Raw genomic sequence first — 18,176 nt, 5'->3', positions numbered from 1 at the left:
GGTAGAGGATAGGAAAGGTAGCAGAATACAACAGTTACTAATAGGGCATTATGTAAAAATGTGGATGTGTAACCGATGTGATTCTGCAATCTGTATTTGGGGTAAAATTGGGAGTTCATAACCAACATGAATCTAATGCATGAAATATGATATGTCAAGAGCTTTGTAATGTTTTGAACAACCAATAAAAAAATAAACAAAAAATAAATAAATAAATAAAGTAGTCTTATCAGCAACAAAACCAGAACTCTTTCTAGTCATTGGAGTTGGTAGGAGGAGAGAAGTGAGTAAACAGCGCTGGGCACTTCTCTGCAACATCTCTTATTATGGACAGTCGGATAGCAGGAGCTTCCTTTCCTTTCTTTCAAAATTCATTCTTCCCTTCTATTTTTACATAACTCTTTGACCAAAAAAAAAAAAAAAAATCATGAATAACAAACTTAAATGCATTCACAAGACAAAGATGACACACATTTTAAGTCTATAAATAATTTTTGACTCATCCCAAAATAAAGGTTTTACTCATCAAGTTTTTTATAAAATTATCCAACACATATATATGTAATTTCTCTCTTTAAAGATACAATAATCAAGGGTTAGGAGTAGAGCTTAGTGATAGAGTACTTGCCTAGCATTGTAAAAGTTCTGGAGATCCCTAGCACTGGGTGGAGGATGCGGGGCAGGGGGTTGCAATCAGAGCATTAATATTTCATGTAGCGTTTTCGGAGTCCACAGACACAGAATACCTCCTTGCCCTTGCTTTATTTATATATGTATTTGGGTTGATTATATTTCCCTTACCTTCTTTATTTAATAAGAACTTCTTGAAGAAGACAGCTCAACATTTAATATGTATTACATAGTACTCAATGTATTACAGAAACTCTGTGAATATAAGCACATGCTGGCTACGCCAACTATCTCATTTGTTATCCTTTGTGTTGACTCATCATGAACTAATTAATTAATTGAGCCAACCTCAACTTGTGGAAGTGGAGATAGCCTGGATAAGACAAAAACACAGACTTCAGAGATTAACTCCAATTTAAACTGTGACTCTTCCATTACTAACTAGATGACTTTAGTCAAGTTAATAACTTTGACCTTATTAATTTCCTTTAAAATTAGGAAGTTATCACCTACATATAGGTGTTGAGGTAACTGACAAATTATGCAACAAGTCTAGAACAGAGATGCTCTGGAATGCTAGTTTCTTTCTTCCCAGCAAGAATTCCTCTCCACTGTCCTGCCCAGCATTCCCAATACTGGGCTCCTCTTCCACAAAACTTGACCTTTAGAAGTATGTTCCTGAATTTGGCCACCTCATTGACTCTCCATCTATCATCGAATCTCACCGGCCTCTAGCTCATAATCTCCTGCTCTGCTTTCATGATAAATTGGCACCAATACTCTTCACCTATGGAAAGTAGACGGACACACAGAAGGTAAGGCAATACAACACAGCTCTTCCTGGAACACTGGTACACAACTGAAATGGTCCTGAGCCCCAGTCATAGGAGCCTGCATGTGTGCGACAGCTGACTGCACACTCGTTAGCTCACTATCTATTCAAGGCAGGGTCACCTTCATAAATGATTTCCACATCTAAATAGACTTCATTCTAGATTAACCTAAAAAACTGGGAAAAGTAGTAGCTAAGTTACAGAATATTCACTTGGGAAAATAAAAAGCCACAATGAATTTCAGGTGGCAAATAATGAAAGAAAATACTGATCCCTTTATGACTCACAGTATTCTATTAGAGAAACTGGGGGAAAAATCATTACAGTTGGCTCTGAGCATCCATTGGTTCTGCATCCTCAGATTCAATAAACCATGCATCAAAATATGTAAGAAGCCAGGCACTGTGGTGCACACCTTTAATCCCAGCAACTCAGGAGGCTGAGGCAAGAGAATTACAATTGTATCCATAGATTTTTAGGGATCTGAAGAGAGGCCTAGAACCAATGCCCCAGGGATACATAGAGAGGACTGTATTTAATGAAGGAAAGTAATCTGTTTGGGGTACTCTATTTTTTTTAAAAGGAGGTACCTGATTAAGTGTCCATACTAAAATGAAACATTCTGGCAGTCAGTGCTGGTGGTCAGTTCCTAATATTCCTTCTTTACTCTCTCCTGAGGATTCACAAGTCTCAATAGGAGATATCCAATTTAAGGTCACAATGGGACAAATTGGGAGTCACTCATCCAGAGAATCTTTTAGAAGTGTTCTAGCTAAATCTTTATGGGGTATAAGCAATTAAGCGTTTCTCAAGAGAATAATCACTTAAGAATCCCCAATGAAGTATACCATATGGAACCAGGGCAAGAATTTTTATTGCCTGATGCTAATAAGCACTAAGATTCCAGAATAAGCTATTATCATTCAGAATTCTAATTAAAAGTTGGATCAGCAAAACCAGAAATGAAATAGCCACCAAATGGAGAGACAACTAAATACTCAGAGGACAACCCTGGTATGTGATGAAACTTTATAAGAAAGTTTGACTCAAAATGAACAGCAATGTCTGTTCTTGGCCCACCCTCATCCTCCTCTGCCTTGTTCAGAGGCTAATCCAAGAGGGAGACAAAGAAATGGTTCAGGTATTTAAAAAAAAAAAAAAAAAGCCAAGTTTTTTTCAGCTCAAAGCTACATGGCCCAGTGAAACATGCTCATTACATGTGTTGTAATGACATCCCTTTTCTCTGTTGGAATAAAAGAAAGCAAATAAGAGTCTGCCTCCTCCATTTTGTCCTTTCATTTCCTCTAAAGTTCTTAGTCCTTTGGCAAGCTTCTCTGCAGATAATTCAACAGTTCTCTTCTGGTCTTGTGTGACTTCATTCCTCATTAGTCTTCTCCCATAATGGAAGTCTACCCTTTCAATAATATAATAGTCTAGTGTGTTAGTCAGAAAGAAGTATAAGGAGGCCCCGGTCCCACCACCAGCAGACACCCGCCAGAGTTCCAGCTCCAGCACAGGACCGCCTCTTCAAACCAGCAGACCACTGCAGGAGCCCAGGCCCAGCCCAGATCCTCCCACACCAACCTGAGTGGGACCCAGGTTCACACTAGGCCCTGGTCCATCCCATCATCGCCAGAGCTCAGGCACAGCTCTGCCTGTTCAGGCCAATAGACCACCGCAAGAGCTTAGGCCTGGGCCAGATACACCCACACCGACATACACGGGACCCAGGCCCAGGGTAGGTCCAAATTCGCCACCACCCCCAAACCTGGGAGCCCAAACCTAACTCACTTCCATCTTGGGACACTGTAGACATCACCATAGCCTTCCCCCAAAACAGACAGGGCCTAGAAGCAACTACATCTCAGAGTAGGCATCCCAAAGACAGTATAAGGCCCACTCTTTCAACCCATCTCTTAAGACATTGCAGAGGGTCACCTCCACTATTATCTCAAGCTACCTTGGCTATAACTGCCATTACCTTTAGTTGCAGTAGCATACAATGAGGGACACCAGCAGGGTCTGGAAGCCCAACATCAAGGTGAGGTACAGACAATCTGCACAGGTTCTACAAAATATAGGGTAGAAACTGTAATATCTCAGATCCACACTGCAAGAAAGGAAGACACATAGACAACATAAAAAAACAAGGGAGGAGCGGGCTGGGGTTGTGGCTCAGAGGTAGAGTGCTTGCTAGCACATACAAGGCCCTGGGTTCGATCCTCAGTACCATATATGAATAAATAAATAGAATAAAGATACTGTGTTCAACTACAACTAAAGAAAATAAACATTAAAGGTGGGGGCTGGGGTTGTGGCTCAGTGGTAGAGCCTGGCACATGAGAGGCACTGGGTTTGATCCTCAGCACTATATAAAAATAAATAAATAAGATGAAGGTATTGTGTCCCTCTACAACCCCAAAATATTTTTTTAAAAAAGGGGGGTAGGAAAGTACCCCAAACAAACCAGAAAACTATAATAATAGAACCCATGGATAGTGAAGTTGAAGAAATGTCAGAGAAGGTGTTCGGAAGGTTCATAATTAAAATGATCTGTGAGTTAAAGAATGACCTAAATGAGCAAATTACAGGCAAAAATTGATCATTCCAACAAGAAGATAAGAGAGCAAATATAGGTAGCAAAAGATTACTTCAAGAAAGAGGTAGAAACTCTGAAAAAAAAAAAAACAGTCAGAAATCCTTGAAATGAAGAAAACAATAAACCAAATAAAAAACTCAATAGAAAGCATAACCAACAGACTAGATCACTTGGAAGATAGAACATCAGATAATGAAGACAAAGTATACAATCTGGAAAAAAAGGTTGGCCACAGTGTGAAAACACTAAGATACCATGAACAGAACATCCAAAAATTATGAGACAGCATCAAAAGACCAAATCTAAGAGTTATTGGGATAGAGGAAGACATAGAAATTCAAACCAAAGGAATGCACAATCTCTTCAATGAGATAATATCAGAAAATTTTCCAAGCATGAAGAAGAAATTGGAAAAACCAAATACAAGAGGCTTACAGGACACCAAATGTACAAAACTACAACAGATCTAAACAAAGGCACATTATAATGAAAGTGCCTAGCATACAGAATAAAAATAGAATCTTAAAAGCTGCAAGAGAGAGGAATTAGATCACATATGAGGGGAGACCAATTTGTATCTCAGCAGATTTTTCAACCCAGACCCTCAAAGCCAGGAGATCGTGGAACAACACATACCAAGCTCTGAAAGAAAATAGATGCCAACCAAGAATCTTATATCTAGCAAAATTATGCTTTAGATTTAATGATGAAATAAAAACCTTCCATGATAAACAAAAGAATTTACAACTAGAAAGCCTGCACTACAGAACATGCTTGGTAAAATATTCCATGAAGAGGAAATGAAAAACAATGATGAAAAACAGCAGAGGGGGGATTACACTAAAGGAAAGATAATCAAAGGAGAAACCAAGTCACGTTAATTTGTATCAAATTTTATCAAATCATGTCTCAATAATAACCCTGCATGTTAATGGCCTAAACTCATCAATCAAAAGACACAGACTAGCAGATTGGATTAAAAAAAAAAAGACCCAACAATATGCTGCCGCCAAGAGACTCATCTCATAGGAAAAGACATCCACAGACTGAAGATGAAAGGTTGGGAAAAACCATATCACTCACATGGACTGTGGAAGCAAGCAGGAGTCTCCATCCTCATATCAAATAAAGTAGATTTCAAGCTAAAGTTAATCAAAAGGGATAAAGAAGGACACTACATACAACTCAAGGGAAATATACACCAACAAGATATAACAATTATAAATATATATGCCTCAAGCAATGGAGCATCTACATTCATCAAACAAACACTTCTCAAGTTCAAGAGTCGAATAGACTACAACACAATAATTTTGGGTGACTTTAACATACCTCTTTCACCACTGGATAGATCTTTCAAACAAAAGCCGAACAAAGTAACTATAGAACTCAATAATACAATCAATAACTTAGACTTAACTGACATATATAGACTATTTCATTCTTCAACAAGCGAATACACTTTCTTCTCAGCAGCACATGGATCCTTCTCTAAAATAGACCATATACTATGCCACAAACAAACTCTTAGCAAATATAAAAAAGTAGAGATACTACCCTGCATTCTATCAGATCATAATGGAATGAAATTAGAAATCAATGATAAAACAAGAAATAAAAGCTACTCGAACATCTGGAGAGTAAATAATATGCTACTGAATGATCAATGGATTGCAGAAGACATCAAAGAGGAGATTAAAATTTATTAGAGGTAAATGAGAACAGAGATACAACATATTGAAATCTCTAGGACACTATGAAAAAGTTCTAAGAGGAAAGTTCAATGCATGGAGTTCATTCCTTAAAAAAGAAGAAAAACTCAACAAATAAATGACTTAACATTACATCTCAAAGCCCTAGAAAAAGAAAAACAAATCTATACCAAAAGCAGTAAAAAACAGAAAATGATTAAAATCAGAGCTGACATCAATGAAATTGAAACAAAAGAGCAATTGAAAAAATTGACAGAAAAAGTTGGTTCTTTGAAAAAATAAATAAAATTGACAGACCCTTAGCCATGCTAACGAAGACAAGGAAAAAGAAATCTCAAATTACTAACATACATGATGAAAAAGGAAATATCACAACAGACATTATGGAAATACAGAAGAGAGCTAGAAATTATTTTGAAAACTTGTACTCCAATAAAATAGAAAATATCAAAGGCATTGAAAAATTTCTAGAGTCATATGATTTGCCCACATTGAATCAGGATGATATACACAATTTAAACAGATCTACTTCAAGCGACGAAATAGAAGATGCCATCAGAAGCCTACCAACCAAGAAAAGCCCAGGACCGGATGGATGCACAGGCGAGTTCTACAAGACCTTTAAAGAAGAACTAATACCAATACTCTTCAATTTATTTCAGGAAATAGAAAAAGAGGGAGCACTTATAAACTCATTCTATGAGGCCAATATCATCCTGATTCCTAAACCAGGCAAAGACATATCAAAATAAAAAAAAATAAAAATAAAAAATCAGACCAATATCTCTAATGAACATAGATGCAAAACTTCTCAATAAAATTATGGCAAATCGAATACAAAAATATATCAAAAAGATAGTACACCACAATTAAGTGGGGTTCATTCCAGGGATGCAAGGTTGGTTCAATATACGGAAATCAATAAATGTAATTCATCACATCAATAGACTTAAAGAACCATATGATCATCTCAATAGATGCAGAAAAAGCATTTGACAAAATACAGCACCCCTTCATGATCAAAACACTAGAAAAACTAGGGATAATAGGAACATATCTCAACATTGTAAAAGCTATCTATGCTAAGTCCCAAGCCAACATCATTCTAATTGGTGAAAAATTGAAAACATTCCCTCTAAAAGCTGGAACAAGATAGGGATGCCCTCTTTCACCACTTCTATTTAACCGAGTTCTTGAAACACTGGGCAGAGCAATTAGACAGATAAAAGAAATTAAAGGGATATGGATAGGTAAAGAAGAACTCAAATTAGCACTATTTGCCGACTATATGATTCTATACCTAGAAGACCCAAAAAAAATTCCACCAGAAAACTTCTAGAACTAGTAAATTAATTCAGCAAAGTACCGGGATACAATATCAATACCCATAAATCAAAGGCATTTCTGTATATCGGTGACAAATTCTCTGAAAGGAAAACTCCATTTACAATAGCCTCAAAAAATAAAATACTTGGGAATCAATGAAAGAGGTGAAAGACCTCTACAATGAAAACTACAGAACACTAAAGAAAGAAATTAAAGAAGACCTTAGAAGATGGAAATATCTACCTTGTTCTTGGATAGGCAGAATTAATATTGTCAAAATGACCATACTACCAAAAGCACTAGACAGATTTAATGCAATTCTGATCAAAATCCCAATGAAACTCCACATAGAAATAGAAAAAGCAATCATGAAATTCATCTGAAAAAATAAGAGACCCAGAATAGCTAAAGCAATCCTTAGCAAGAAGAGTGAAGCAGATGGCATCACTCACTATACCAGACCTTAAACTATACTACAGATAAAGAGTAACAAAACCATCATGGTATTGGCAGCAAAATAGACTTGTAGAACAATGGTACACAATAGAGGACACAGAGACTAACCCACAAAATTACAGTTATCTTATATTTGACAAACACACCAAAAACATACATTGGAGAAAAGATAGCCTCTTCAACAAATGATGCTGGGAAAATTAGAAATCCATATGCAACAAAATGAAATTACACCCCTATCTCTCACCATGCACAAAACTCAACTCAAAGTGGATCAATGACCTAGGAATTAAACCAGAGACACTGTGTCCATTAGAAGAAAAAGTAGGCCCAAATCTCCATCATGTGGGATTAGGCCCCAACTTCCTTAGTAATACTCCTTTGGCACAAGAATTATTATCAAGAATCAATAAATGGGATGGATTCAAACTGAAAAGCTTCTCTCAGCAAAAGAAACAATCTGTGAGGTGAATAGAGAGCCTACTAATTGGGAACAAATTCTTACCACATATGTGTCAAATACAGCACTAATCTCTAGGGTATATAAAGAACTCAAAAATCTTAACACCAAAAAAACAAATAACCCAGTCATTAAGTGGGCCAAGGAACTAAACAGATACTTCTCAGAAGAGGATATACAATCAATCAACAAATATATGAAAAAATGTTCAACATCTCTAGCAATTATAGAAATGCAAATCAAAACTACTCTAAGATTTCATCTCACTCCAGTCAGAATGGCAGCTGTTAACAATACAAACAACAATAAGTGTTGGCGAGGATGTGGGGAAAAAGGCACACTCATACATTGCTGGTGGGAATAAAAATTGATGCAGCCATTATAGAAAGCAGCATGGAGATTCCTTGGAAAGCTGGGAATGGAACCACTATTTGACCCAGCTATCTCACTCCTTGGTCTACACTCAAAGGACTTAAAAACAGCATACTACAGGGACACAGCCACATCAATGTTTATAGCAGCACAATTCACAATAGCTAAACCAATCTAGATGCCCTTCAGTAGATGAATGGATAAAGAAAATGTGGTATATATACACAATGGAATATTATTCAGAATTAAAAGAGAATAAAATCATGGCATTTGCAGGTAAATGGATGAAGCTGGAAAATATAATGCTAAGTGAAATTAGCCAATCCCAAAAACCAAATGCCAAATGATTTCTCTGATTTAAGAATGCTGCTCCACAATATGTTGGGGGTGGGTGGTGGTGGGGGAGGATTAAATGAACTCTAGATAGGACAAAGGGAAAAAGGAGAGGGAGGGGAAGGGAGGGGACATAGGGGTAAGAAAGATGGTGAAATGTGATCGTCTTCATTAACCTATTTGTAAGAAGACATGAAGGATGTGACCCTACTTTGTGTACAACCAGAGATATGAAAAATTGTGTTGTATATGTAATATGAATTGTAATGCATTCTGTTGTCACATATAATAAATCAAAATTTTAAAATAAATAAAATAAATATAATAAATCAAAAAATTTAAATAAATAAAAATTTTTAAAAAAAGAAAATAAAAGAAAGAAGTACAAGGAAAGAGACCTACATTTTCTCTTGGATTACCCAGTGGTAAATAAAATAGCACTAAAATGTGAACAAAAAATGTTTGGATAATAGCAGATTTGCATGGCCAGATTTAATTTAAGAATTCTAGCATAATTCTTCATATGGCTGAGGTGTGTAAGGATCAGAAACATTCTGCCAACTAGAATACAGGAATCCCCAAGGCTCAGTAAAGCTTCATTGAACCCAGAGCTATTTTCACCCTTTCAAATTCTCTAGAAGTACTAAATTATTGCAACCAGATGAACAGAAAGCAAGAAAAAATTTTGCTTACTGAAAACTCATTATGACAAAAGATTGTTCCAGGGTGCCCACAGGGGCCAAGAAAAAATGAAATAAGTTTTACTGCAGGGATACATTTAATTCACTTGTTATACAACAAATAATTGCTTTAATGAACAAGGTAAATTCTCTCCTGTCAAGAAGTTTCAACAGACCGAACCAGATCCACTCTGTATTCTTCCTTCAGGGTTTATATGTCGCCATTACCTGTATAAGTGACGATTGTCTTCAAAATCTTCCTGACCCCATTTTCCCTTAATGTCTTCAATAACGTGATTCTTCAGGAACTTTTTTAGCAGCTGGACTGTTTGTTTGCGAGTCACTTCAGGACCAAAGTTTTGACTGCACCTAAGCAACTCATGCAGCCAATCCACAGCTTCTGTGGCTGTGAAGCAATGTTCATAACTCTTAAAACGACAACGATGTTTCCGTAATGGCATCCTGGCACGAAAAAGCTCCACTGTTTCATTCCACTAGGTTAAAAGAAGAGAAAGACATTTAGTCATTAACTGATTTTTTTTTAAGTTATTATATTCTAAATACTTAAATCAATTGATGTGATTTTTCATTTAAAAAACTGTTTGGATAATAGATGGCAACTTGAAAGATTTTTATTTACAGCCTTCGATGAAAAATGTTCTAGAATGGATGGTGGTAAAAGCTGCAAAACAGTGTGAATTTACTTAATGTTACTGAAGTATACACTTAAAAATGGTTAAGGGCTGAGGATATCACATAATGGTAAAGCTCTTGCCTAGCATGCACAAAGCCCTGGGTTCTATCCCCAGCACCACTAAAAAAACAAAAAAAAAAGCAACTTTTCAAGGGTAGTTCACCATCCATTCACCCCACCAAAAATATATATATATATAGAGGAAGTAATGGCCAGTGAGGCACCCAGCACACTCATCTATTCTCCCTCTGGATAGAACCAAAGTGTGTGGTGGCGTGTTGAAGTGAGTGGCCATGAGAGAGAACTGCAATTCAACTGCAGAAAGATGGAGACCTGGTGAGGTCTGGAGATCCGAACAAAAGCAATAGCAAGAAGAACAGAGTGCTCCAATGCCTGCAGCCCAGTACCATGGCCAGGAGAGGGGAAGTCTCCCGTCTGACACAGTAAAAGTGAGAGTCCTAGCAAGTGCTATTGGTACAGAAGCCAGCACCTTGCAAACATAGAGCATAAACAGGTAACAGTCCTGGGGGTCTTCACAGCAGGCTAGCTTTAGAGAAGTTCACTGTACCCCCCAGTGAACTCCCAAGAAGCTGTAGCCAGGAATCATCTTGAGAAAGGGCCTATTGTCTGAGTTTGTAATGCTCTGAAGGTCAGACACCCCTACATATTATTCCCATCTCTGGGACCCTGCAGTCATCCCATTATACTACTTCAGCAGGAAGATGCCTCATGAGAGGGTCTTGGTTCAAGAGAGCAATTAAAATAAATCCACTCGGAGTTGTATGATGGGGGGGAGGATGGTAGAATTTGAGGAATGGGGAATCTATCCTCTGAGACTAGGGACAGGACAGTCACAAGTGGTTCTAAACAACCGCAAGGACCAAGGATACCAGGATCAAGAGCAGCAACAGATCATATGGTTCCTGCCACCCACCCCCAGCACTGAACTGTGGGATTCCATTGCTCCCCTCCCCTCTGAGTCATCAAAGCAACTGTTGATTTTGCTCTGCCTGTCCCCCACCTTCACCTGAAGCTTCAGAGAGAGCCTATACCTGGCACTGCCTGCCTTCTGCACTAGCTTGCAGGCAATCAACTCAGCTGAGAGGGATTTTAACTAGGTTCACCCAAGACTGAACTCCTTACTCAATACCTGGCAGGTACTACAACTGAAAGAATAGAGCCCTGGCCAACACATTGCCCCTGGGATTCATAGCCTAAAAGGTCCCAGAGGGAAGTTTTGTGAGGCATAGGCCACATCATCTACCCTTGCTTACTCTTCCAAGCACATTGGCTGGGCGGAATATTTTTCTGTTGTTTTTTTCTTTTGTTTATTTGGTTTCTCTCTCTCTCTCTCTCTCTCTTTTTTTTTTTTTTTTTTTTGTGCTCCCCTCCATTTTTTTTTTTTTAGTGGTTTTGTTTTGTTTTGTTTTGTTTTTCTTCCCAGTGCGAAAGATCAGGCACAGGACCTTTTTACAATGGGTAGGTACTCTACCAATGAGCTACTCAAAGCTCAGTCGAGAGGAACTACACCCAGCTCCAGCCATAACCCAGTCCCATTTGAACCCTGGTAAGCACCTCTACTTAAAGAAGAGGGGGGGGAAATAAGTACCCAGCTGTCAACCTGTCTGTCCCCAAGCAGACAGAGCTAGGAAGAATCTGAGGTCCCACTCCTGCACAGACATCCCCACAACAGCAGCAGATACCACACATATGCAGGTCCTTTAAATTGGCCATACCTGAACCCTGTCAGATCATGCATTGCAGTAAAGACTGGATGTGAGTGCCATAGAGAGGGAAGCTGTATTCTGGCCTCACCCCTCTTCATGAAGCTTCATGAAGTTGGGATATTATATAAATGCCTGTTAAGTTTATTTGATATCTAGTATAACTTAATTTTGATTTTTTTTTTTTTTGGTCGAGTTTTTGGTCTTGGTTTATCTGTTGGTGAGAGTGAGGTATTAGAGTCCCACATGAATGTTGTACTGAGGTCTATTTCTCTCTTTAGGTCCAGTAGTGGCTCTTTCATAAAATTGAATGCTCTGATTTGGTGCATATAAATTTACAGTAGAGACTAAAAGAAATACAAAGGATCAAAGAAACAAAGAGTTGGTTCTTTGAAAAGACAAAATTAACAAATGTTTGGCTTGGATAAATCAGGGAAAAAAAGGAAGTCCCAAATAAATAAAATTAGAGGTGAAAAAGGAAACATTACAACTGATACCAGAGAAATTAAAAGGACGTTTAGGGATTATTTTGAAAAACTATATGTTAATAAATTGGAAAAAATAGAAGAAATAGATAAATTTCTGGACACATATGACCTATCAAAATTGAACCAATAGTCATAGTTGCCCTTACTCTTTTTTTTTTTTTTTTTTTAAAGAGAAAGAGAGAGAGAGAGAGAGAGAGAGAGAGTGAGAGAGAGAATTTTAATATTTATTTTTTAGTTTTCGGCGGACACAACATCTTTGTTTGTATGTGGTGCTGAGGATCGAACCCGGGCCACATGCATGCCAGGCAAACGTGCTACCGCTTGAGCCACATCCCCAGCCCTGCCCTTACTCTTAATCCCAGAAACTCAGGAGAAGAATTGCATGTTTGAGCCCAGTCTTAGCAATTTAGTAAGTTTCACAACTTAGCAATACCCTTTCTCAAAATAAAATATAAAAAGGACTGAGAATGTAGCTCAGCAGAAAAGTTCTACTGTGTTCAATCCCCAGTACCCACCCCCCCAAAAAAATTGAATATATGTTTAAAAGCCTCAATAAATTAAAAAGAAAAAGGTAACGAGACTGAATTAGTAATAAAATGTCTCCCAGCAATAAATAAGTTCAGAATGGTTTCACTGCCGAATTTTACCAAACTTTTAAAGAACTAACACCAATGCTCCTCAAACATATTCCCTAGAGTTGGAAGGGAAGGAACCCTTCTAAACTCATCCTTTGAGGCCAGCATTAACCTGCTACCAAAACTGGCAAGGACACAACAAAAAAAGAAAACCATAGACCAATATCCATAATAAATATAAACTCAAAAATTCTCAACAAAAAGTAACTGCAGCCGGGCATGGTGTGTCACACACCCGTAAACCCAGTGGCTCTGGAGGCTGAGGCAGGAGGATTGCCAGTTCAAAGCCAGCCTCAGCAAAAGCAAGGCATTAAGCAACTCAGTGAGGCCCTCCTCTCTAAATAAAATACAAAATAGGGCTGGGGATGTGGCTCTGGGTCAAGTACCCCTGAATTTAATCCCCAGGACCCCCTCCCCTACAAAAAGTAATTATAAATCAATTTCAACAACACATTTGAACTTGTGCCATGATCAAGTAATTTTCATTCCAGGGATGCAAAAATGGCTCAACATAGTATCAAGGATACAAATTATATAATCATTTCAATACATGCAGAAAAGTCACTTGAATAACATTTAGCATCCCTTCATGATAAAAACCCTGAACAATTTAGGTACAGAAGGATCACACTGCAACATAATAAAGATGATACATAACAAACATGTAGCCAACATCATATTGAATGGGAGAAAACTGAAAGCATTTCCTCTAAGATCGGGAACAAGACAAGGGTATCCACTCTCACCACTCTTATTCAGTATAGCACTATAAATTTTAGCAATAACTCCACGACAACTCAGCTTCTCCTACATCAGTGAATAGGAAATCAGGAGATCAAAATGTCTAAGGAAGTTGATTTATTCCACTCATACTGGAACTTTTACAGACATAATATTGACTCAGTCAGCATCCCACTAGTCAGCTGGCAGAGTGGACATTGGAGGTGTCCAAGTGTGCTCTATATAAAAATAGCCATAGGCTTTCCACAGCCCTATGCCAGAAGACTCCAATGGCACCACCAGCAATGTTCTTGGCATCCCTCAGAATTATTCCACCCATCATTAACTTTTGCCTAGTCTTTGCTTCTAAAACATAAGTGTGAGTAAATAATATTTCCTATTTGTCCCTGTAAACTAGAAATAGGTTTCTAACTTTTCTCCCCATTATCTTCTACATACATAATCTTCAAAATAACCATCTTTCAGAATGTGAAGAATTTACTCCAAACTACACAGCTAATGAGGACAACCAATTCATAAAGGTACTTCTTATCCTGTGATTGAGTTAAATCCCAAAGAGCCAAGCAGATAAAGAAAGGAATGTATATAAATAGAAGAAAATCCCTGCCCATAAAGAGTCGATCAACTAATTTCTCTATCTACTCACCTACCTTGCTAGTTTGTTGTCAGGTTAAATGAGATTATGGCTATGAAATTCCTTTGCAAATGATAAAGTGTTTCTTAACTATATGGAAAATATGTACAATTTCAGGATAATCTCCCAAAACAAATTTTGGGGTTCAATCTATGCTATAGTCAGAAAGAATCTCTAGGGTCAAAGCAAAACCCTAGCAGGATATACAACTTGGCAAATATCTTTCAGGTACTTAATCTGATAATAAGATCTGGAATCCTGTCTTACAGTGATCAGCTTACTATATCAAGCACCCATGAACATCAAGGCCTTTCCACATACCATTTCCTGTTGCTACAACAAAATATCTGAGACTAGATAATTTATAAAGAATGAATGAATCTGACTTAACTTTCCTATGTACTTATATGAAAACACCACAGTGAATCTCCACATCATGTAGAACCACAAGACTGTGATCCTAATAAGAATAAGATGTACTCCATGTTTGTATAACTATGTCAAAATATACTCTACTGTCATGCATGACTAAAAAGAATTAAGAGAGAGAAAGTTTATTTATTGGCCTATAGTTCTAGAAGCTGAGAAGTCTAGAACATAGCTCCAATATCTGGTGAGGGGGCCTTCTTGTTGCAACATAACATGGCAGAGAGCATCACATGGCAAGAAAGAATAAGCATACTTAAGGTGTCTCTTCTTACAATGCCACTAATGCTACTATGGAGACCTTACCCTCATAACTTCTCAAATTCTTATACTCTCTCAAAGGCCTTACTTCAAAATGCCTTTGGGATTACATTTCCAAATATGAACTTTTGGGGTATACATTCAAACCACAGCCACACCTTTAAAAAATTTTCATATATTTTTAATCATTGATTTTTTAGTTTTTTGTTTTGTTTTGTTTGGTTTGGTATAAGGGATTGAATCTGATAGTGCTATACCCTGTTCTTGGGTTTTTGTTTGTGGTTTTCGTTGGGGTTTTTTTGTTTGCTTTCCCCCAGGGTCTTGCTCATTAAGTTGGTGAAGCTGGCCTCAAACTTGCAACTCTCCTGCCTCAGCCTATATATGATTTTTTAATGTTCTGCTGATACCTAGCTTTCATATTTCATTAGAATTTTTGCACCAAAAAGTCCAGATCATCCAGGCACAATAGCAACTCAGGAGGCTGAGGCAGGATGATCACAAGTTCAAAGCCAATCTGGGCAATTTAGCAAGTCCCTGTCTCAAAATAAAACAAAAAGGGCTGGTTAAGTAGCTCAGCAGTAGGGCACCACTGGGTCCAAGCTTCAATGCTACAAAAAAAGAATAAAAAAGATTTTGCTACTGCTTACAAACACTACTCTCACTTATTTCTAATATAATTAGGTGGTTATTTGGCTATTGTGCTCGGAAAAAAAATAATTAGATTTTTGTTGTTTTGAGATGGGATGTTGCTATGTTGCCCAAGCAGTCCTCCAACTCTCAAGTCTCCTGCCTCAGCCACAAGAATAGCTGGAACTATGACTTGCACCACCACACCTGGCTCTGAATTAAGTCATCTTTAAGCAATCCAGCAATACACTATTCTCAGTCACCTTTAGAAAGAAAATATTCTGGCTGAGGGTGTATATCAGTGTTGACACTTGTGTTCAATCCCCAACACAGTAGAAAGAAAATATCCTATGTCAACAAAGAATATGAGAGAACTTGAGAATGTGACTTTTCCCATAGCATGCTATATTTAAAGAGACAAATGGAAGAATAAGGAAGAACAAAACAGATTTGTTTTGTGATTTAAAAATATTTTTGTCTCTTATTTCAGACTCTTAGTCTAAAGAAATCACACAACATAACTGTTTATAACATCACAAGCCAAACTATAAGATGCAACTCCTAGTATTGAAATATGCTTCCTGTTCTTTTCTCCAGGATATTTATTCCACCCCCTTCCTGTTTAGTATAAAAATATAAAAGCAGTGCTATAAAGACAACTGGCCTGGGAGTTTCGAGAAAACAAAATTCCAGATCCAGTTGTACTTGCCACATACTGGCTGTGTAACTTTGCCACTCCAGCATATTTTCCTGGATATTCCTTAAGGGCACAAAGGGCAATGAGACTCAATTCCAAGTCAGATGTGGCCAGCAATGGTTGACAGACCAAGGAGTCAGTTTCCTTCCTCCCAATTTACCATCAGTTTCCATAGAAAGTCCTCTAAAAACTTGCCATGAACATTACCAAGATGTCACCCTTTATTCCATTATGGTAATCCTCTGAGGCAGAAATCACAAAGTATATATATGCTCAAGGTCATAAAATAAATCAGGTACACCTCTTAACATTAAGCTTGCCTTCCAAATGAAAAGGCAGCACCCTGGTTCAGTAGAGTCTGCAAAGGCTCTTTCAGATTATCCACCAAGGTCCATCCCTCAGGTCAATGCTGATGGAAACGCCACGGGCCAGAAACGTGCTAGAGCGATCCACCTCTGTTCTGAGCACCGTTAGAAAGGACACTTCGGGGAGTGTCAACAAGTGTCACACAGGAAGAAGACACGCCTTGCCTAAAATGCCGCAAAGGATGAGATTTACAGTGGGTGGGGTGGCCCTAGGTTTTCAGGTTGGGTCTTTCTCCTCCCAGCCGCAGGCGTTAGGTGCAAGGGGACAAAGGCAGGAGGGAATCAGCCTGGTTTTCGCAGCGCTTTCAATCTGGAGGCCCAGTATATTGCGGAGAACCCAGGCAACGTCTCAGGAACGATGCTGTACCCACTCCCCACGGCTCGGGTGCCGACCCCTTAGCCCCTTTTTAAAGGTTCGTTCAGGAAGAAATCGCAGACCCAGAGGAAAGTCTTCACAAATCGGTCCAGCCTGCCCGGCAGAAGCTAGAGCTGATTATTCGCTGGCTGTCCCAGGACAAGCCACGAAACGGCAGCGCCCGCGGCTCCGCTCAGGCCCCCGCACCCTCACTCACCAGCTTGGTGGCCCGGTAAGGCCCGGGCCCCACAATGCGGTGCTCCATGGCCCGCACGCAGCTAAGGCTGCGGCAGAGACCGCGCGGATCCCGAGCCGGCCGCGCGGCAGTTTGAATCTCAAGCCTGCGGGCTCCGGGTCCTGATTGGTCCGCACGTGGCGGCACGTGGCCGGAATTGGGCCAGGTGGGCGGAGCCCAGCGTTTCCACGGAGACCTCCTGCTACCGAGGCAGCTGCAGTCACCTAACCGCCTAGGGTGGAGAGAGGGCCAACCCTCGGTGTCACTGCCTGTGCGAGGGTGTCTCCATCCCACGCTGGGCGGAGCTGCCTGGCACCCTTCTCGGACGCTCCTGTGGCCAGCCCACTCCACACGCTCTCTGGAAAAAAGGCTTATGGAGGTGTGAAACCCGGTGCATAGATAAATCCCAGTTAGCCACACCGAGTGCACCGTGAACCTGCAGGTGCTGCTAAGATTGGGAGAAGTGGGCGATGAAATAAAGCAACTTGACAGCCTGTACAAGTTGAGGGGCATTTAAAAACTAGATAAAGGCGGAGAGCCACGAGGAGTGTATCTAGAGTGTACTAGCAAAAATAATTGGAAAAGATCCCAGATAGCTCCAGTTGTGCTGTCTTGATAGAGGATAGTAGTCTGCCCCATCCACCCCCACCTTGCCTGCCCCCTTGAGTTTTCTGTTACATCGAATTGAAACTTTCAGTACTTTGTTATAGGTCTGAGTACTTTTTTGCTGCTCAGAGTTAACTTACCCACCCTTTGCCCCCACCCCAAGAATTGTTGGTCCTATTTGCAACTTTTCAAAGGCACAACAGAGGCCATGACTCTAGATATCTGTGACTCGAGTTCAGAGTTCAAGTCTAATTACCTCAGTGAGCACCCCTAATAGCCGTAAAGGA

At 39.1% G+C, this 18,176-nt stretch overlaps 1 protein-coding gene across 1 annotated transcript in view; it reads right to left on the bottom strand.

Annotated features, from left to right (window-relative positions):
* The window catches only part of Depdc1b (DEP domain containing 1B), a 92,139-nt gene extending 74,647 nt beyond the window's left edge, over positions 1-17,492 (bottom strand). The window contains exons 1-2 of the mRNA XM_048799985.1: positions 17,266-17,492; positions 9,630-9,895 (exon numbers count right to left, since the gene is read on the bottom strand). Coding sequence (XP_048655942.1) covers positions 9,630-9,895; positions 17,266-17,313 — 314 coding nt within the window. The 5' untranslated portion in view covers positions 17,314-17,492. The remainder of the gene's footprint in view (positions 1-9,629; positions 9,896-17,265) is intronic.
* Between the last annotated feature and the right edge of the window lie 684 nt (positions 17,493-18,176).

Source organism: Marmota marmota, unplaced genomic scaffold (assembly GCF_001458135.2).
Source record: "Marmota marmota marmota unplaced genomic scaffold, marMar, whole genome shotgun sequence".
NCBI lineage: Eukaryota > Metazoa > Chordata > Mammalia > Rodentia > Sciuridae > Marmota > Marmota marmota.
Note: the sequence above shows the minus strand (reverse complement) of the source record. Positions and strands in the feature narration are given on the sequence as shown.